The 21,421-nt window shown below is 36.2% G+C and overlaps 2 protein-coding genes and 2 pseudogenes across 2 annotated transcripts; 2 read left to right on the forward strand and 2 right to left on the reverse strand.

Moving 5' to 3' along the window:
- The window catches only part of LOC106338149, an 11,118-nt pseudogene extending 2,236 nt beyond the window's left edge, over positions 1 to 8,882 (forward strand).
- A 215-nt stretch (positions 8,883 to 9,097) lies between these two features.
- On the forward strand, positions 9,098 to 10,330 carry LOC106339985 (oxygen-evolving enhancer protein 2-1, chloroplastic-like). Its single transcript, XM_013778839.1, has 4 exons — positions 9,098 to 9,408; positions 9,489 to 9,721; positions 9,799 to 9,849; positions 9,925 to 10,330. The coding sequence occupies exons 1-4, from the start codon at positions 9,165 to 9,167 to the stop codon at positions 10,183 to 10,185; spliced, it is 789 nt and encodes a 262-aa protein (XP_013634293.1). The 5' UTR covers positions 9,098 to 9,164; the 3' UTR covers positions 10,186 to 10,330.
- Positions 10,331 to 10,493: 163 nt separating this feature from the next.
- LOC106338150 lies at positions 10,494 to 12,325 on the reverse strand (annotated as a pseudogene).
- A 507-nt stretch (positions 12,326 to 12,832) lies between these two features.
- LOC106338151 lies at positions 12,833 to 13,396 on the reverse strand. Its single transcript, XM_013777189.1, has one exon. The coding sequence runs from the start codon at positions 13,394 to 13,396 to the stop codon at positions 12,833 to 12,835; it is 564 nt and encodes a 187-aa protein (XP_013632643.1).
- Between the last annotated feature and the right edge of the window lie 8,025 nt (positions 13,397 to 21,421).

Below are 21,421 nucleotides of genomic sequence, written 5' to 3' on the forward strand. Positions count from 1 at the left end.
ATAAAGAAGAACCTTGCGTTTACAAGAAGACTAGTGGGAGCGCAGTTTTCCTTGGTGTTGTATGTAGATGACATACTTTGAGGTTGTTTCTTAATGAAAGATATGGGAAAAGTTACATATATCCTTGGAATAAGAATCTATAGAGATAGATTAATTAAGACTATTGGATTATGTCAAGATACTTATATCGATAAGGTCTTACATAGATTCAAGATGCATGATTCCAAGAAAGGCTTTTTGCCAATATCTCACGGCATAACTCTTAGCAAGACTCAGTGTCCTTTGACACAGGATGAGCGAGAGCGCATGAGTCAAATCCCATATGCTTCTGCTAAAGGATCTATCATGTATGCCATGATCTGTACTCGTCCAGATGTTGCATGTGCTTTGAGCATGACGAGTCGATACCAATCTGATCCAGGTGAAAGTCACTGGACAACAGTCAAGAATATCCGCAAGTATTTAAGAAATACTAAGGATAAATTCTTGGTCTATGGATGAATTTATGAGCTTGTTATAAGTGGTTACAGCGATGCTAATTTTTCAAAATGACAAAGGTGATTTTCGATCACGAGTTGGTTTCATCTTTTGTCTTAATGGAGAGTGGTGGGTTGGAAGAGTTCCAAGCAAAGCACCATAGTATAGTCTCAATGGATGCAAATGTTGTTGATCCATTGACCAAGCCTCTTCCATGACCTAAGTATGAGAGCTATACTGCAGCCATGGGTATTAAGTATCTTAAGATGTGATCTTGATTTTAGTGGGAGGCTTTATGTTTATGATATGATGTTCATATTTTTGACCTTGTCAAACGTCAGCCGTAACGGGTGATTACAAAGGCATTGATTAGGTGTTCTATCAAGTTTGTAAATAACAGGGATGAAACAAGATGGGATTTGTACCTCCCATATAACGGGAGATAAATATCTCTGGGCCTATCAAAGATTTGATACTGAGAAATGCATGGCCATGCTCAAACGAGGTGAATGTCAGTCGTTTGTTTGATCATCTCGTTTGTTTGATCAGTATAAATCGGAGTTTGATAAACGTGATCTAGCTTAATAAGGATTACACTAGCTCTTGCTTTATGCTGAGATCGAGATATAGAGACAAAAGGATTATAAAAATAGATGATTCTAGTACAAGTGGGAGATTCTTGAGAATGTTCTAAAATCATTTGTACTTACTCTTGTTAAAGTCGCAACGTCAAGGTTTGACAATCATATAAAATTAGGTGGTTATATTGTTTTGCTAGAAACCGCTTATAATCTATGGGTTAAGAATATGTTACTAATATTATATGATCCTAAAATGTTACATACCTAAGCAGACTAGGTCAATAATATTTAAGGTTTAAAGTAATACTAGGTGGTTGCCCACAAATTTTGCGGGTACATATAATTTTAAAATTTTAATATAATATAATATATGTCTTTGATCTGCAATAATATATTTTAATACTTTAAAACTGAAAGTAAAATTTTGGTAGGTGATTTTTTAATAAACATATTTTATTAATTAATACCTTTCAGAATTCTTAAATATGATTTATGTAGTATTTATAGTTAGATTTTTACATCTTTTACAAACAATATTTCATTAAATTATTTTATAACATTATCGTTAGAACATATATATAGTTTAATTGGTTTGTAGATCAAATTTTTCTCCCATAAAAATTATTAAAATCCAAAAACATGAACTTATGTGACAAATAGATTCACGCTTGCAAGTAAAGTATAAAAAACAAAAATTATTAAAAAGAAACATAAGTATATATATGTAAATTATATTAATTTAATAAAAAATTAAGAAGTTGTCAAAACATTAATTAAAAATTAAGAATATATAAAGTTTCAGAAATTTAGGAATATACTTTTATTCATAGTACTCTTTGGATTGTTTTATGACTGTTCTAATTTTTGTGGTTATTTTACTTTTATATGAAATCAAAACGATTTTTTTAAATCGTTTTGAAAATAATGAACTTGTGAACAAAATAGTATTTTACGTTTGATTCTGATTTGAAAAAGTGTTTATAACCTCTTATAAAGGAAACTATACAACTATAAATAATCTATAAAATATTTTCAAATTTTATGGATTATATTTGGGGAAATTATATGTTTACCACTTTTCATTTTTACCACCATTAAAGGGACATTTTCAAAAATACATTTTTCATTAAGTGGCAAAAGACTCTTATGTCATTGTTCTTTATATATATAATAAATAAATATTTAATTAAATAAAAATCTAAAAAAATAAAAAATAGTTTTTTAGTTTTTTTTCGAATTATACTATTTCAAAATTCAAACCCTAAACCCTAAAACTCAACTCTAAACCCTAAACAACCAATCCTAAACCGTTTCTTTTTTGAAATAAGAACCCTAAACTATCAATCCTAAACCCTATTTTTTTTTAAATACGAACCCTAAACCCGAAACATCAATTCTAAACCCTAAACCCTAAAACATCAACTCTAAACCCTAAACCCTAATCTTCAACTCTAAACCCTAAACCATCAACACTAAACCCTAAACCCTAAAAGGTAAACTCTAAACCCTAAACCCTAAAACCCTAGAGTTTATGTTTATGGGTTTAGATTTGAAGGTTTAGAGTTTTAGGGTTTAGGGTTTGAATTTCAGAAAATATAGGGTTTAGGGTTTACGTTTAGGGTTTAGAGTTGATGTTTTAGGGTTTAGGTTTGAAGATTTAGGGTTTAAGGTTTAGAGTTGATGTTACGGGGTTTAGAGTTGATGTTTCATGGTTTAGGGTTTAGAGTTGATGATTTAGGGTTTAAAGGTGATGTTTTAAGTTCAGATTTAGGGTTTAGGGTTTACATTTAGGGTTTAGAGTTGATGTTTTAGGGTTTTGTTTTGAAGGTTTAGGGTTTAGGGTTTAGAGTTGATGTTTCAGGATTTATGATTTAGAGTTTATGTTTTATGGTAGGGTTTAGAGTTGATGATTTAGGGTTTAGAGTGATGTTTTAAGTTTAGATTAGTTAATCATAAGCTTTTTTTTGTCAAAGTTATTCAAAGGGTTATAAATGTCTTTTACCCTTCATTAAAAATAGGAGCAAATGTGGTTAGTGTAAACATATAAAGTGGTACTTTGAAAATGGTATTTTTGGCAATTTTCCATTATATTTCAGAAGTTTTAAAATCATGATAAATAGTTTCATAAATCTTAATACATGGTTTTATAACTCAAGAAAATAATTTATTATCTATTAATTTATAAACTTAAAACTGATTTAAGAATTTTATAAATTATTCTTATGATTATTTGATATTTAATTTTAAATAAGTTATAAATCTGTTAACCTTCGTAAATTTTTTCTAAGCTCCTATTAATGATGAGTAATTCTTCATGATAAATGGTTTTATAAATCTTTGTAACATCTTTAATAGATATTTCTATGTTGATTTGTAAACTCTAGTTAATGATACTAATCATTATTGATAATTTAACACCGTAAAATGATTACCAAATTTTTTATATAATTATAAATTATTATATATCTTTTATAGACCATTAGAAATGAATCAATATAAATGACTTTAATTTTTTTCAAAATATATATCAATCACCACAGATGATTTTAAACTAATGTAAATAATTTATAAGCTCGTTATATGATGCATAAATGGTTATTATAATTTTTTTATTAAAATTATATGTTTTATATATGTATATTATGACTTATATAGGAAAATAAAACTTTTTACACGTGTCTATGAATTTATAATATAAAAGTAAAGCTAGTATATTAGTTTTATTAACTTTTTTTAACGACTTGCTCCATATAATTTATAAATAAATTATTAGTGAAAAAAAATAAATGATGAGGTATTATATAAAATTTCTATAATTGCTACCATTATTTACTATAAATAATTATTCATAAGATTATAAAAAAAAATTGGCAACTAACATTAATTGGTTTTAGGATTTCCTTTTTTAGATTTGATTAAAATAAATAGAAACCAAAAATCATAGACCAATGAAATTATAAGGATTCTTTTCAAACTCTTTATATAAATGACACCTCAAAAGAAATCACTAAAGTGACTTCTCAATTAATATATAAAATGATTTAAATAAATAAAAACTAAAAATCATTGACCAATAAAATTATAAGATTTTTTTCAAAATGCTTGTATGAATGGCACGTCAGTAGACTTCTCAATTGATATATAGGAGGATCTTTTAAATATAAAAATATTTTAATCATTTTTAAAAGTAATAACTTATCTATTATAACTCATTGTCATTGGAAAATGATGAATTTTTTTAAAAAATTATATATTTGACTGTTTTGCATTCTTTTGAAACTTTTTGAATATATATATATATATATAGAGTGAATGAGTGAGTTTACTTATTATTATTAGGTTTACATTAATTACTTTTCTGGAATCTTTGATTTATTGTATTCACTATAAATATAAATATATTAAAAACCATTTTCTAATTGTTTTTGTAGTATCATATGTTTCAAAATGTATATTATCAATTTATATAATGTAATCTATGATATTTAATTGTTTCCATAAATAAATTATATTAATTCATCTTTATTTAAGATATTTAATTGTATGCATGGAAACATATATTAGATTAGGTAATTCAATGGTTAGTTTCCTTTTAAAAACTTTAATTAAATAAATAAAAAATTAAAAACCATCAACCAATCAAATTATAACAATTAATTAGAAAGTTCTCTTATGAACGACACGTCAGCAGAAATCACTTAAGTGACTTTTCAATTAATATATAGGGGGATTTAATTTTCAGTAAGTTACAAATCTGTTAACCTTCATAAATGTTTTCTAAACTCCTATTAATGATGAGAAATTCTTCATGATAAATGGTTTTATAAATCTTTGTAACATTTTTAATAGATATTTCTATATTGATTTGTAAACTCTTGTTAATGATACTAATCATTATTGATAATTTAAAACCTTAAAATGATTACTAATTTTTTATACAATTATAAATTATTATATATTTTTTACAGACCATTAGAAATGAATCAATATAAATGACTTTCATTTCTTGCAAAATATATATCAATTACCACAGATGATTTTAAACTAATGTAAATAATTTATAAGCTCGTTATATGATGCATAAATATTTATTATAATATTTTTATTAAAATTATATGTTTTATATATGTATATTATGACTCATATAGGAAAATAAAACTTTTTACGCATGTCTATAATAGAAAAGTAAAGCTAGTATATTAGTTTTATTAACTTTTTTTTAACGACAAGCTTTATATAATTTATAAAAAAATTATTAATGAAAAAAAATAAATGATGAGATATTATATAGAATTTCTATAATTGCTACCATTAGTTACTATAAATAATTATTCATAAGATTATAAATTTTTTTTGCCAACTAACATAAATTGGTTTTAAGATTACATTTTTTAGATTTTATTAAAATAAATAGAAAAAAAAAATCATTAACAAGTGAAATTATAAAGATTCTTTTCAAACTCTCTATATGAGTGCACCTCAGCAGAAATCACTAAAGTGACTTTTCAATTAATATATAGGAGGATGTTATATACAATATAAAATGTTATATGTATATATATATATGTGTTATGCTCGTCTGCACATATATGAGAAGAACATATATGAGAAGAATGATTAATGTAATCACTTCTTAAATTGGGCTGAGCCCATTAACCTTTAATTTAATTAGGTTATTGTACGTGCATTATATAATGACACAAGGTGTTGCTTTGATGTTTCAGTTTGGCAGTAACCTAAATATTAAATCAAAGGAGACGAATTGTTCGTTGAGAAATCCTGGGGCACTAGCATCCCGTTTCGATCTAGTCTGTGTGCGTGTGAATACCGGTAGAGGCACGATGTTTGGAGTGCTTGAAACCTTGGTTGTTTTATTTATTGTTCCGCTGCAAAAATTTCCAGGCATATTCAAGATTCTAAGATCTAGATTTATTTCAGTATTGACATGAGATTGTAGGCAAATTGAATTCGTAGGTTGATTTATAAATTGTTATAAACCAGTATGAATTCCAACGGTTATTTGTTTTTCTACCTCAGAATTTGAGATATAACTTGTATGAATATGGTGATATTCTTATTATATTTGCAGGTTATTCTCATCTCTGGTGAAACTGGTTGCAGGAAAACTACTCAGGTGATTGTTACTCTTTGTCTCTTGTAGCTAAGTAGTAGAACCATAGCCTTTAATATTTTAGTTAATCACCCCCTGGGATGAGGGTCAGGCTATCAACTTTCTTGTCCAGGGATACATAAATATGCATCTTTAAGTATTGGAGAAAATATTGAGTTTTAAGGTTTTGCTCAATGTGAGTCTGGGATGTGATATTACCCAATAGCTGTAAAAAAATTTCCTTTTGATTTACCCTCAATGTTTCATAGTTGAGGTTTCTCAAGTGCCTCTGTTGTTATTTGTTAATGTTTTAGGTGCCTCAATTACTCAATATGCTTTAGACCATATGTGCTCAACCAAAAGAGAAACTTGCAAAATTGTTTGCACCCAACCTCGTCGTATCTCCGCCATGTCAGGTTGATATATTCTCGTTGATCTTTTGATAATTTTTGTTTAATCTACAAACCTCTTGCTTAATGTTTTTTCATTACTATCTTGAAGTTTCTGAAAGAATATCCTGCGAAAGAGGTGAAAGCATTGGAGACAACATTGGTTACAAGGTAAGTATTTATTGTAGTTTGACATTTGGGTTTGTACATGAAAAGTGGATGCGTTTCGGTGTTGTAGAGAAGTATTCCAATTAACTTTGTATTGCAATTTCAGGTGCGGTTGCAGAGCAAAGGTGGAAGGCACTCATCAGTTGTTTTCTGCACCAATGGCATTCTCCTGAGGGTGCTTGTAGGAAAAGGCTCTGTTAGCTATGTCTCCGACATAACTCACATCATTGTGGTACTTGAGATCTTCTTATATCATCCACTATCATATGTAGATTAAGGATGTGTTTCATTTGCTCTATGTCATATGTGTCGAGGTTCATCGGAAAGTTAAACTGTTTGAAGATATAAAATGAAATTGTTATTGTTTGTCATCTCAGAATCTCAACTCTGTGTCTTGTCTTTTAATTTGATTCTTTGGCTGTCTACATTAATCAGTAACCTGAATGTTCCTTTGTAGGATGAAATCCATGAAAGGGATTGCTACTCCGATTTCATGTTGGCAATTATAAGGTAGATGTTTACTAAACAAGTCAATCTCCGTGACCTAAGAAACTGACTTTAAGGCTATTGTTCATTTCTTGCCCACTGCAATTCATATACCATACTGGTGTACATGTGCTTTGAAAGATACAAGCCATGATCAAAAGATACTATTTCATTTTCTTTTAGTGGATGAAAAAATTCAAACTAATTTCCAATGCTTTTTCTTTTTCATTTGCAGGGACTTGCTTCCATCAAATCCTCATCTCCATCTGGTTAGTTAAGCTCTATGTTCTTCTTTTGTTTCACTGCTATGGTACACTTATAACAAGAGAATAAAGGAACTCCGAAAAAGTTGTATACATGGCCTGGTAAAGGTCACCTAATTTTGCCTTACTGCAGTATTATTTAGCTGATTTTTTTGAAAATATTTTGGACCAACAGATTCTAATGAGTGCTACGCTTGATGCTGAGAGATTTCCGGGATATTTTGGAGGTTGCCCTGTTGTCCGTGTCCCTGGATTCACACATCCAGTTAATTTCTATTTATCTATTTCCCTCTTTCTCAAACCTGGCAATTGTGTTGTGCCCAAGTTAAATCTCCTTGCTTTGTGTCTACAGGTGAGATCCCTATATTTGGAGGATGTGCTCTCTATTCTGAAACCAGGTGGAGATAACCATCTATGCTCTACCAACATGAGTATACCCGACCAGAAGCTTGATTTGACTGTTGAAGCTAAACTTGCTTTAGATGAAGCATCCATCTTGTTCAAAGTGAGTTTATAATCCAAATTAGGCTTTAAAACTACGACATACTTGAATGGTTTTGTTATTTGATTTGATTTGAATATCCAACCGTTCATTGGCATATTATAGGTAAGACATCCACGGGAAAATTTGCCGCCTCATCTTGGAGCTTCTATTGCATGCATTCTCTCATATGATGGTCATGTGGGAGTTTCATCTCCACCGGAGTCTATGAGGTCAAAACATTCAAGGACTGAGATGTATGAAACTGGTGGTTGGGAAGAGAAACCAAACTCTTTCCTTAACTCTCTCTTTTGGTCTCTGAGTCTGAAAGAAAACAAGCCTTCTTCTACACAGAGGAATAGGAACCGTCAGCATAGCTTCAACACGTCTCCAGCAGAAGCTTCATCGATGCCTAGGCAGCAAAACAATAATCAGAGAAAGCCCAAATCAGCCAACAATGCTGATCCGGGTAAGAAGAAAGAGAAAGTGTTTGTTAGTCAGACCAATGGGATTCACCAACATGAAGCTGCAACTACCACTAAGCAACCGAAACATAAATCACCCAACAGTTTGGTTTCGGGTAACAAGAAAGATAACATGCCTTCTGATCATGTTGGTGGGAATCAGCAACCAAACACAGCACCAAGAAAAGCTGCTATATCGATGGCTAAGCATCAAAACATCAAGAAAACCAAGACAAGGTCAGGCAACACCTCGGATTCCGGTAAGAAGAAAAGCGTGTATGTTCCAAAGATTGATCTTAAAATGCAACGGGAGACCAGAAGGGAAATGCATGAAGAGCCAAGGGTTATTGTTTTTGGTCCCATGGAGGCAGATAAGTTTATGTATAAACCAATCTATGTTGGATGGCTCCTCCATTTTTTTTGGTGGGTCCTTGGGACTAATAACTTTATAAGTATATCATGAACCGCGCTTTTACACGGTTTCATGTTGCGACAGTTTCTAGAGCGTTGTTGTTTCTAGCAGTTTCATTTATGTATCACAACAGCATATAAATTCAACATGGCCACGTGTCGTGATGAGGCATCTATCCAAGTATACAACCTTATCGCAACATCAACACAGAAGACGCCACAAAATCCAAAAGCAGCCAATGAACATTGAACACTCTAGACATCAACTCTGTACTTTAAAAGCACTTTCATTACTTTGGTCTCGGCTCTTCTCCAGGTTAAAACAAGAAAGAGAATGGCTTACAGCGCATGCTTCTTGCACCAGAGTGCACTTTCCTCCACCGAACGGTCACCTTCCTTCCCTTCGTCCCTTCGTCACATGTCCTTCTCAAGACCCGTCCATGTAGTATGCAGAGCTCAACAGGTTCAAGAAGACGTTAACTCCGCCGTCTCCCGTCGTCTTGCCCTCACCTTCCTCGTAGGTGCTGCCGCGGTTGGATCCAAAGTCTCTCCTGCTGATGCTGCCTATGGTGAAGCCGGTACGATCCTCAACTAAAACACCCTTCTTTCTCTCTACACATCTCGATCATATCAATGAAAATCTTGAAACGTTTTGCAGCAAATGTATTTGGTAAGCCAAAGAAGAACACAGACTTCATGCCGTACAATGGAGAAGGATTCAAAATAGAGATCCCATCAAAGTGGAACCCAAGCAAAGAAGTTGAGTATCCAGGACAAGTCCTAAGGTATGAAGACAACTTTGATGCCACCAGTAACGTCTCTGTGATGATCACTCCTACAGACAAGAAAACCATTGCTGATTACGGTTCTCCTGAACAGTTCCTTTCTCAGGTTTCTCCTTACAGCATTAAAGTTCAATCAATATGAGAGTTGCCACAACTTGATGATACTGTTTCTGATTTCTGCAGGTCAGTTATCTCCTTGGAAAGCAAGCTTACTTCGGCGAGACCGCCTCTGAGGTAACTTCCCTTGCATCATCGAGTTAGTAAACAAGAAGAGAAAGATCAAAGCTGATGTTACTGATCTATTTGTAGGGAGGGTTTGATGCAAATGCAGTAGCAACTGCGAACATTCTGGAGACGTCTACACAAGAGGTTGGTGGGAAGAAGTACTATTACTTGTCGGTTTTGACAAGAACAGCTGATGGAGATGAAGGTGGGAAGCATCAACTTATCACAGCTACTGTGAATGGTGGAAAGCTTTACATATGTAAAGCACAAGCAGGAGACAAGAGGTGGTTTAAAGGAGCTAGGAAGTTCGTCGAGAATGCTGCTACTTCCTTCAGTGTCGCATGAAACTAACTATATCCAAAACATATTACTGGAATGTTCTGTTATTTTGTTGTCTTCTTCTCCATCGTCTCATGTATAAAAAATGGATCAAGAAAACAAAACAAGCATTTTAAAAGACTAGTGTGCTAAAGCTTTCGTTTTTCTTTTACTGGCAGAACTTTTCATTGTGTCATGATAGACTAAGTAAAATGCAAAGAAACAAATAACTCTAATGAACAGGTTTACCACAGCTTTTAAAAGACCAAAAAGCTTAATGGCTTATTCATCAAAAGAACTGAATATTTTGCAATTAGATATGAGGTTCCCTCTATACTGAAACATCGTTGTAGTTGACCTCTCTCTGTTTTCCTCTAAATTACAAACAGAGCGCAAGGCAAAACAACAGAGAAGATGTTAATCTGAGAGTGTTGAATGTTGGTACAAAGAGAAACATGCTGCAACGTCTATCAGGTTTTCAAGGTAAATAACTTCACTTGGCAGAGCCTTCAGTTTCTCAAGGAGAACAAAACGCCTAGTTCTTCCTATCTATCAGCTGTTACACAGGCAATCAAATAAACACAATGCAGACCCTGTTCTTCATAGCTCCAGAGATTTTGCTTTAATGAGGTTCTCATCCACCAACATGTTCAAACTTGAAACTCTTGCAGGCAACATGAACAACTATCGCAAGATAATGATGACCAAGGCAGTCATGATGGGGGGAAAATGTGCTCTAGTCTCATCCTAAAACGCAGATGACAGATTTGGAAGCCTAGCCCGCATCTCATTAGCAACGCTCATGGGGCACAGCCTGATATACCGAATAAAACAAACAAAACGCTAAGCACAACGCCATGGTATATGTCACCATCTATGCAAAGGTAAAAACAGCACTAACCTTCTGATCCTCTGTATGGCCAGTGCTCACACTTCGATAATGACGCTGAACAAACCAAAACAACGGTATTCTTTACGCAAGTTGAGGTTCATCTAAACTCGCTTGAGTTAAACTTGTTTTTGGAGCACATAGATACCCATGTTTCAGCATCTTTCCCATCACTTTCTCAGCATTTGACTCCATTCCAAGACTTTTATAAGCCTTACACATAATCGCAAACGTTTTAGTCACAATCCCATAATTACTCTCTCCCATCTCATTCACAGCACCTTCCATCTCTTCAAAGCGTTTTTGCGACCCATACATCATTATCTTACAGTGGTAGAGAGATCTGCATAGCTTCCACCCAGCAGACTCAGCACGCTTAACAAATTTAACGAGACTGTCAACTTCATTACACCTGAAGTAAGCTGCAGTGATTGCCCGCATGATACTGGACTTATTAACACACGTGTTACGCTCGAACGCTTCGTCGATTCTCCTCTCCATAGATTCCAGAATGTCTTCTTGAACATAGAGCCGAATCAAAAGCACATTCAACCAAGGATAATACTCCTCCTCCCCAGAGAGAAGACTCAACAAACTCTCAATCTTTTCGACTCTACCCTCGACAGCTTTCTTACAATACGCACATATCGTGGCTCTAACCAAAGGACTTCTGTCTACACCAACCTGATCCTTAACCGATTCATACGTTTCCTCCATCTTACTCAACTCCCCTGAGTTCGCATACCCGCGAAGCATTAGCAGATACGTTTCGGTGTCAGGCTAAACTGAACCAGTCTTTATTTCTCTAAACGTAGCTTCCATTTTATCCCATTCCCAGGCAGTCACATAGCCAGCAAGCAGACAGTTATAAGTGCTTGAACTCAGAGAAAGCTTTCGTTTCCGCATCTCTTCGAAAGCTTTCGTTTCCATGTTCTTTACCATCAGAAGCCTTCCATAGACAGATATCAGAATATTATAAGTCCCAACGGTCGGAGCACAATGTGTTTGCCTGATGAAGTCTATAAAGACTGACTGACACTCCTCGGCGAGGCCGTTGTACATGTAAGCACTCATCAAAGCGTTGTAAATTGGAGCTGTCTGGCTTCGTTTCTTACCCGCCTCGTTGAAAAGAGAGACTGCAAAGCTTATGTCCCTGGCTCGACCCGCGATTTTGATTCCTTTTGCATACTCCTCCGATGTCAAAGGGATACACCAATCTAACTGTCTTCTCCTCCACTCTAAGACCTGAAGCAACTCAAGAACACATTGACATAACATCATAACCTAATGAAAAGAACCAAACTTAGATTCCTAGATCAATCTAATCAAGAAACAAGATTGAAAGATTCGAAGTTTATTACCTGAAGAGCCAGGTAAGGAAGAGAGAAGAGCCAGGTAAGGAAGAGAGAAGAGCTGATCCATAAGCTCGACGGTGCCAGCTCTATCACGATAACTTGTAAGTAAAAAATGTCCTTTTTGATCCAAAACTGAGACAGCAAAGGTTATGACCAAAGCAATACGACGTTAATGGCGTATGCACAAGATAGAGAGAGAGTTTAGGAAGAAGATAAGTTTTGATAATGATTGATGATTCTAGCAAAATGCCAAAGCTGTACAAATAGAGGAAAGATGTTAACGGTCTAAACAAGTGATCTGTAACCGGGATGCAACCCATGACTGGGAATAACCTTATTAGACTTGCAGTAATAAACTGAAAGTAAAGATAGGTGACTAAAGAAGGTAAATGCTGTCACAGTACCCCCTTGCTCAAGATCATCCTTGTCCTCAAGGATGAAAATTAGGATACTTGGCAATGAAGTCCTTGTAGAACTCCCATGTTGCATCCTCTGGTCGCTCTCCTTTCCACTGCACCAAGACTTTAGTAACAGCCAAGTTGCGACGTTTTGCCATCTTTGTTTCCAAAATCACCTCGGGTTCTTTAGATGTTCCCAGATCAGACCAGAACTGCGGTACTGTGGGTGATGAGGTTGGTGGGTTGGGGAAAAGCTTGAGCTGGCTTACATGAAACACATTATGAACAGCAGCTTCAGGCGGGAGTTCCAAGCGATAAGCTGCGGAGCCTACCATGTCACTGACCTTGAAGGGGCCATAGTAGCGAGGAGATAGCTTGTGTGGAATCTTCATTTTCTTTATTGTGTTTTGACAGTAAGGTTGGAGCTTGAGATACACATAGTTGCCCACAACAAACGTCCTATGTGATCTGTATGAATCAGCAACTTGCTTGTTTCGGTTTTGAGCCCTCGGTAGGTGAAACTTGAGCATCGAGATCACCTCCTCTCTCTTACATAGGCTTCTGTCAACTAGTGTAGAAGCGCTTTCACCAGGCATGTAAGAAAGGTGTAGAGGAGGTGGTTGACCGTAAACAATCTCGAAAGGTGTGCTTCTGATGGCGGAGTGATAAGTTGTATTGTACTACCATTCCGCTAAAGGAAGCCATTTGCTCCAAGTCTGCGGTGTCTCAGCTGTCATGCACCTCAAGTAGGTCTCTAGAGTCTTGTTTGTGACCTCAGTCTGCCCATCTGTTTGAGGGTGATAGGCCGTTGAGTATCGCAGGTCGACACCGTGTACCCTGAACAGTTCCTTCCACACTTCACTTAGGAACGTAGGGTCTCTGTCACTCACAATATCTTTCGGAAAACCGTGTAACTTGAAGATGTTGTCTAAGTAAGCTTGAGCAACTTCGATTGCAGTGTAGGGGTGAGAAAGAGGGATGAAGTGTGCATTCTTACTGAGCCGGTCGATGACCACTAGAATGCAGTGTTTTCCAGAGGAAGGAGGGAGTCCTTCAATGAAGTCCATACTGACTGATTCCCAAACACCTTGCCGTACCGGTAGAGGATGCAGCAGACCAGGTTTAGCCACATTCTCATACTTATTTTTCTGACAAACGCTGCAGTTTCTCACATAGTTCTTAACCTCCAGAGACATCTTTGGCCAGAAAAATAGTGATTTGATCCTGTGGAGAGTTGCGTCTCTTCCTGAGTGACCTCCAACAGCGGACTCATGCAGCCATTTGAAGATGTGAGTTTTGATCTCCACATCATTCCCAACAACTAGCTTCCCTTTTCTTCGCAATTCTTCGTTGATGTAAGTGTACTGAGGGTGAGATAGCTTGTTGGCTTTCAACTCCGTGATCAGCTTGGAGAGATGAGAATCTGTCTGCCATAGAAGCTTCAGGGAATCGAAGAACCCTTGCTGAGCTTGAGATAGCGAGATGTGGAGTAGTTGGGAACCTGAGACCCAAGATAAGGCATCTGCAGCAACGTTTTCTTTCCCCAGCTTGTACTGCACCTCAAAATCATATCCCATTAGCTTAGAGAGCCACATGTGCTGAAAAGGAGTAGTGGCTTTCTTCTCCACCATGTATTTGAGACTTTTTTGGTCTGTTTTGATGATGAAAGGACGGTGTACAAGATATGCGCTCCAAGTTTGAACAGCGTAGACTACTGCCATTAATTCCTTCTCGTAGACTGAGAGGGCTTGTTATCTTGGACCCAAGGCACGACTGATATAGCGTATTGGGTGACCGTCTTGCATAAGCATTGCACCAATACCTGTGTTGCAAGCATCTGTCTCCACAATAAAGGTTTTGTTGAAGTCAAGCAGAGCGAGAACAGAGGCTGAACTGAGGGATGTCTTGAGGTTTCCAAATGCATTTCTGGCTTCAGGACCCCAAATGAACCCATCTTTTTGGAGGATTATGGTGAGGGGACGTGAGATTATGCTGTAGGCCTTGATAAAGCGTCTGTAGTAGTTAGCGAAGCCAAGGAAACTTCGCAACTGTTTCGTGGTTGTGGGAATGGGCCAGCGCGTGATAGAGTCTACTTTAGCAGGGTCAGTGCTCACTCCTTTTGCCTCAATGAAGTGCCCCAAGTACTCAATCTTTGTGGCTCCAAAAGTGCACTTTGAAGCTTTCAGATAGAGCTGCTGTTGGCGTTAGATGGAGAACACTTCTTGCAAGTGAATCAGATGAGTTTCCCAGTCTGGACTGTAAACTAGGATGTCGTCAAAGAACACCAGAAGAAACTTCCTTGAGATGTCTTGGAAAACGTGGTTCATGAGGCTTTGGAATGTGCACGGTGCATTAGAGAGACCAAAGGGCATGACCAGGTATTCGTAGTGGCCAGCATGAGACTTAAAGGCAGTTTTGAACACGTCTTCAGGAGACATTCTCAATTGGTGAAATCCAGCGCGGAGGTCGAGTTTAGAGAAGTAGACTGCTCCACCGAGTTCATCAAGAAGGTCTTCTAGCAGGGGTATTGGGTATTTGTCCTTAACAGTCTGCGCATTGAGACCTCTGTAATCGACGCAGAGACGCCAGCCCCCATCTTTTTCCTTCACCAGAACAATAGGTGATGCGTACGGACTCGAGCTGCATTGTATGATTCCTTGCTTTAACATGTCTTTTAGCAGGTCATCAATGGTGTCCTTCTGTAGAGAGGATTATCGGTAGGGTCTGAGGTTCACAGGGTTTGCTCCAGCTTTCAGAGGTATCGTGTGATCAAAGCCTTCTCGGAATGGAGGGAGACTTCTCGGTTCCTCAAATAAGTCAGAGTATGATGATAGTAGTGACTGCAGCATTGGATCATCAGATAGCGTACTCTTAGGAGCTGAGATGTGGGAAAAGAGAGACTCCGGGAGTAGTTGGGAAGTGTTCTCAGAGGATCCTATTTCCCGAATCTGTAACATGGCTATCTGAGGATGCTGTAACATCAGTGTGCTGAGGCGGGCTCCTTTGATCAGTTTGCAACCAGACTTCGTCACTCCTCGCAACACATGTTTGATCCCGTTGAAGTTGAACTCCATTCTCAGATTCAAGAAATCCCAGAGAATCGGTCCAAGAGTTGAAAGCCATTGAACGCCTAGCACAAGTTCACAACAGTCAAGTGGGAGAGTCCTTATCTCGGTAGTGAAAGAGTACCCTTGCACTGACCAAGTCAAGTTGCTGCATTTGTGCGTCGTGATCAAGTTGTTGCCGTTGGCAGCAGTGACATACATGGGACTGAAAGCATCAAGTGTGCAACCAAGTTCTTGAGCGACCTTGATGTCTTAGAAGCTATGAGTGCTTCCGGGGTCCACCAGTATGTAAAGCTTGCGCTTTCCATATTTTCCAATGACTCTCATGCAGTTAAATGTGGTGGAGCCACTGAGAGTATTGACAGAGATTACTGGTGTAGGCTCAGCTTGAACTTCCTCATCTGTGATGTCAGTGATTTTCTCATTCTCGATCAAGGAGTCTCCATCATCATCCTCATCTTCACATTCCATGACAACAATCTGGGATCTTTTGTGCTTTAGTTGATGCCCAGGTGAGAAAGCCTCATCACAAAACATACAAAGTCCTTTAGCTCTACGATCTTGCATCTCTTGGTAAGAGAACTTGCGAGCAGACCTGTCAGTGTTGTTCTTGGGAATGAAAGAGGGTTTAAGGTTGTGCTTTGATGTCTCAGGTGCAGGCAACAGTGGAGTTTGTTGTTTGTACTGACCACCATAGCTTTTCTGTTGTTGAGAAGGATTGAAGGGAGCTCTGTAGGAGTGCTGAGGGGTCGCAGCTAGAGAAGACTCTTGTAAGCTAGCTATCCTTGCAGCAGCAGACAGGGAGGTGGGGTTAAACTGACGAACATGAACAGAAAGATGCGGGTTCATGTTAGTCAGAAAGATGCTCAAGGCATGAGCTTTTGGTAGGGAAAGTCGAGTTCTTGTGTTCTCGAACTTCTCCAGATACTCTTCAACTGAGTCAGTGCCTTGTTTCAGCGCTACGAGATCAGCCAGGGGATCGTCGAAAAGGCCGTTGAATCTGCCTGAGAGCGCGATGATGTAGTCTGTCCAGGATGGGAAGATCCCAAACTGCTCAGCTAAGTAGTTTCTGTGCCATTGAAGGGCTTTTCCAGTCATGTGCATCGCGGCGAGTCGGACTTTTAACTCGGGGGCTGTGTTGTCGATGTCGAAGAACTGCTCACATCGATAGATCCAGTCACAAAACTCCTTATCATCGAAGGCTGGGAAGGTCAGTTTTGTAAGCCTATTGGTGAGGGTGTTTGTCGGAGGTGTGGAACGGTCGCCGGGTGTGTATTGCTGGAACCGATGTAGATCTGGGGGGGTCTGGGGGTCGGTTTGACTCCGCTGAAGTTGGGTCCATCATCTAAGAGCCACCGGCGTAGTTGAACGGTTGTTTCCCTTGCGCCTGGGTTTGAGAAACATGTTCAAAAACGAGTCTTTCGAGTTTGTTGTAGCGGTCGTCGAGTGATTCAGCGCGCTGACGGAACTCGTTTGTCTGGCGTTCTGGACCGGTACGGACTTCCTCAACCAGCTCGAGCATCGTCTTCTCTTGGTTACGTGTTTCCACCATATCTAGATCCGTGAGGTTCGAGATGGCTCTGATACCAAAATGAGACAGCAAAGGTTATGAGTGATTGTTTCTCTCTGTAAATCTTCCGTAGATCTAAAGAGGAAATGAATCAAGAACTAAAAGGTGATCTGAGTTTAAAAAATGTCACCTTCAAGTGCAATGACCAAAGCAATACGACGTTAATGGCGTATGCACAAGATACAGAGAGAGTTTAGGAAGAAGATAAGTTTTGATAATGATTGATGATTCTAGCAAAATGCCAAAGTTGTACAAATAGAAGAAAGATGCTAACGGTCTAAACAAGTGACCTGTAACCGGGATGCAACCCGTGACTGGGAATAACCTTATTAGACTTGCAGTAATAAAGTGAAAGTAAAGATAGGTGAGTAAAGAAGGTAAATGCTGTCACAAAAACGCTCTCGAACTTCTCCTTGCTGTTACCCATCGATAACAGTTCGTCTTTTAGAATCGAAACTTTTTGGATCAAATCAGCATGATGAGCAGGCAATGTGGACACACGGGTGAATTTGTCGATGAATTGACTACTGAGTTTCATGAATTTCATGAATTTCAGAATCTGAGTGTAGGTTGATGGGAAGGATCGGATCTGGGGATCTGCAAATTGTGTGCAGAAGTAGGGTTTATCGAAGGAGAAGATGATGAAGATGAAGAAGAAGAAGAAAAAGAGGGATATGTGCTATTTGGACCTCTCCGGCCACGTTAGAAAATAGCTGTGATGACTATTATAAACTCATTCAAGAAAGAAATACTCAAAGAATAGTCATATTCATATATGAGCAATTGATAGTAAATGTCAAAGTACTTGACAAAATGTAAATTTAGTTGTTGATTGGGGTAAATCAAATATCAAAATCAAAGTCAATAGTCTATTTTCATATATTCTAAATATACATTCATTTTAAATTTATAAAATGATATATACATGAACATTGTTAGAGAAATATATATATATTTTTAAGATGAACTTACCAAAACAATTAAAGAAAGCAAATATAACCCCAATGTAGCCTAATATTTTTTTTTGTTTTTTTTATTTTTAATATTGGTTTCAGTGTGACACATTAGCAAAATTTTAGAAATATCTACTTCTTATATTCTAGGTATACTTCAGTTTCTTGAAACGCTTTCACTAAAAAAATTCTAGGTATATTTGTTGCACAAGTGTTTTAATATATACTACCTTCGTTTATACTGTTTAATGCGAATCTTTTTGTTAACCCATCGTACGTAAATGCCAACAAAAAACATTATTTGACACAATTTTTCCAGTGGAGCTAAACAAAATCGAGATATCAAGAAAACATTTTCATTTTTCAATCTTGTATATGTTTCTCGTTTGAAGAAATTAACAGCCGACCAATTAGTTAAGAATGCTAAACTTTCGAATCGAGAATTGTTTTATGATTGTTCTATTCTAATTAGTTTTCGTATCATTTCAAGTTTGAATAATAAAAAAATACATTATGTAAGAAAATACAAAAAAAAACAATATTTTAGAAGAAAGTCAAAAACTATAAATACACTAGAAATCACTATTTTTTACCATGTTAAATACGTAGAGCATCTTCAATGTAAAACTCTATTTTTTCCTCTAAACTAGAGTAAAAATGGATATGGAGTAAAGATGTTCCTAATCTTACTTCATTTCTCTCTTTATAATGGAGTAATGAACAAAAAAAAATAGATTAATCCATAAATATAGTCTATTATGAAATGGGATATGAAGTTGGATTAGAGCCAGAAACGGACCCACGTTGGTTAAAAGGGTGCCACCTGACACAGGTTAAAGGTATATTGTAGAAAGTTTGTAACCTTTAATTGAGAACTACATAGCTCAATTGTTGTGTTTGCTCTCCTCCTGACCCCCTTTTGATTGTGACACCCGGGTTCGATGCCCACGTTTGCTATTTTTTCTTTTTATTTTAGTTTTCATTTGGGTCAGGCCCAATTAGTGACACCCCTAAAAATCTATCATGGGTCCGCCACTGATTAGAATATTTTTTACTCCATATCCAATTTTACTCTATTTTAGAGTAAAAAATAGAGTTGGATTGGAGATGCCCTTATAACTAACCCAACTAGTGTATATGACTAAGGTTTGCTTAACCACACCTCTTTCTTAATCTATCATGCTACTGTGAATCTAGAGATTGATAATGTTAGTATCATTGATTTTTGTAGGAAAGGCTTGCTACGGAAGAAGAGTTAAAAGGTTTTGTAGGCAATTGCGACTAAAACGGCTACTCTTGATTCTATAATTTCTGTTGGGAGTTATGTGTTTGTTCCTTCACATTCTAGGAACATGACAAGAGCAGTTGAAGGTCACCACAGATTTCTAGGGCATGCCGGACAATCACTCATTTTGTTGATAGCCCAATCACACTTTTGTCTTGCATGCAGAAAATGACTAGTGCAATCTTCAATAAGGTTGAGACAGGAAATATAATAGGAGTAAAGTTGTCGAATGTTGTGAAGTAAATCCATCAAGCCAGGTAACAAAAGAATCACACATTTGCTTCCTATACAATTCACAATATGCAATAAATCTTTCTTCGTGTGAAAAAACATCTTTGATGCAAAAAAAAAAAAAAGATTCTTTGGATCCATTTTGCAGGCAAGGTGCACCGAGGAGAAGGAAAGGACCAACGCAGGGAATCAAAAGGTGTGCTTTAGAAGTAAAGAAGCCTTGCATTAGAAGTTTCAACAATTCGGAAATCATTCATATGCCTCGAACACAAAATTTAAATGCAGACAGTCTTGCACACAATGCCAAAAAGCAATCGTTTCATATGGATGAAAAGTTATCAGTTTGGTATGCAAAATCTTAGTTGAATCTGTACGTTGATGATAAAAAAAAAAATCCATACTCAAAGGAACACATAGAACCCGGCCCTAAGAATTTTCTCTGGTTTCCTTTATTATTTTTCTTTATGTGACTTCGTTTTGAGTTTTGAACATTATTTATTTATTTATTTTTTGTATATATCATTACGAACATTACAATTCTCAATAATTTTCCATCTACACCCGACAACGTTTTTTCTCTATCCTGGTGTTTGACATCATCTTACTAGGTACTTGATATTATTATAAGAGCCGAATCCTCCATCATGGTGCCAATTTGAACCCTTGCATATTTATTACTAGGGCGGGTCCGCGCTACGCGCGGGATTTGACGGATCAGTTTTTATAAAAGATAAAATTTGGTATAACTTTTCTTTTATTTTAGATTAGGTGTGAGTATGATTATGTTGTCTACACTAAATTTCAGTTATATAACTAAAAATGACTGAATTTCCAGTATTGTTGTTGTTTTAATTTAGAATTGTAAAATTTTATAGTATTTTAAGTATTATACCATTATAAAATACAGAAATCAATCAATTTCGATCCAAAGAGAATGAGATCGATTTTTCAAATACCATTGTATCTTTTTTTGAAGGTTTATAAAATAGTGGAGAGTGAGAATTTAATTTAGAGAAACTCTCTGTCCAAGTTATTATAGTTGTTTTGGATGATGTTAGTAACTGCTATTATTAACAATTGTTGCTATTTTTTGGTATTTATATTACAATGGATTATTATGGTTACTTTATATATTTTTGCAGAATTAATTATTTTGGATAGTTGACTAAAGAAGTGAATTTCTTGGCCTATTTTTGTTTTTTTTGTGTGATGTTTTGGTTATATTTGCTTATATATTAAGTAATTAATTGTACTAATAAGTTTATTTATACGTCAAAAAATGAATAAATCTATATATAAAAAAATATGTTCGCCTCACTCTTGCTTTGCCAAGTGGAAAGTCGATGCCTGACAAGCTGACACGTGTCCCGGCTGTATTAAACGCATCACTTCATTTAATCTGAGAATTTGCTGAGCTTTTATCGTCAGGAAAATATCTATAGTGTTTTGGCTACTACTTTCTGATTATGTATGCGGCCCGTCGGCCCAACCTCGATAACCCTAAATATAATGAAGCA

Source organism: Brassica oleracea, chromosome C4 (assembly GCF_000695525.1).
Source record: "Brassica oleracea var. oleracea cultivar TO1000 chromosome C4, BOL, whole genome shotgun sequence".
Classification (NCBI taxonomy): Eukaryota; Viridiplantae; Streptophyta; class Magnoliopsida; order Brassicales; family Brassicaceae; genus Brassica; species Brassica oleracea.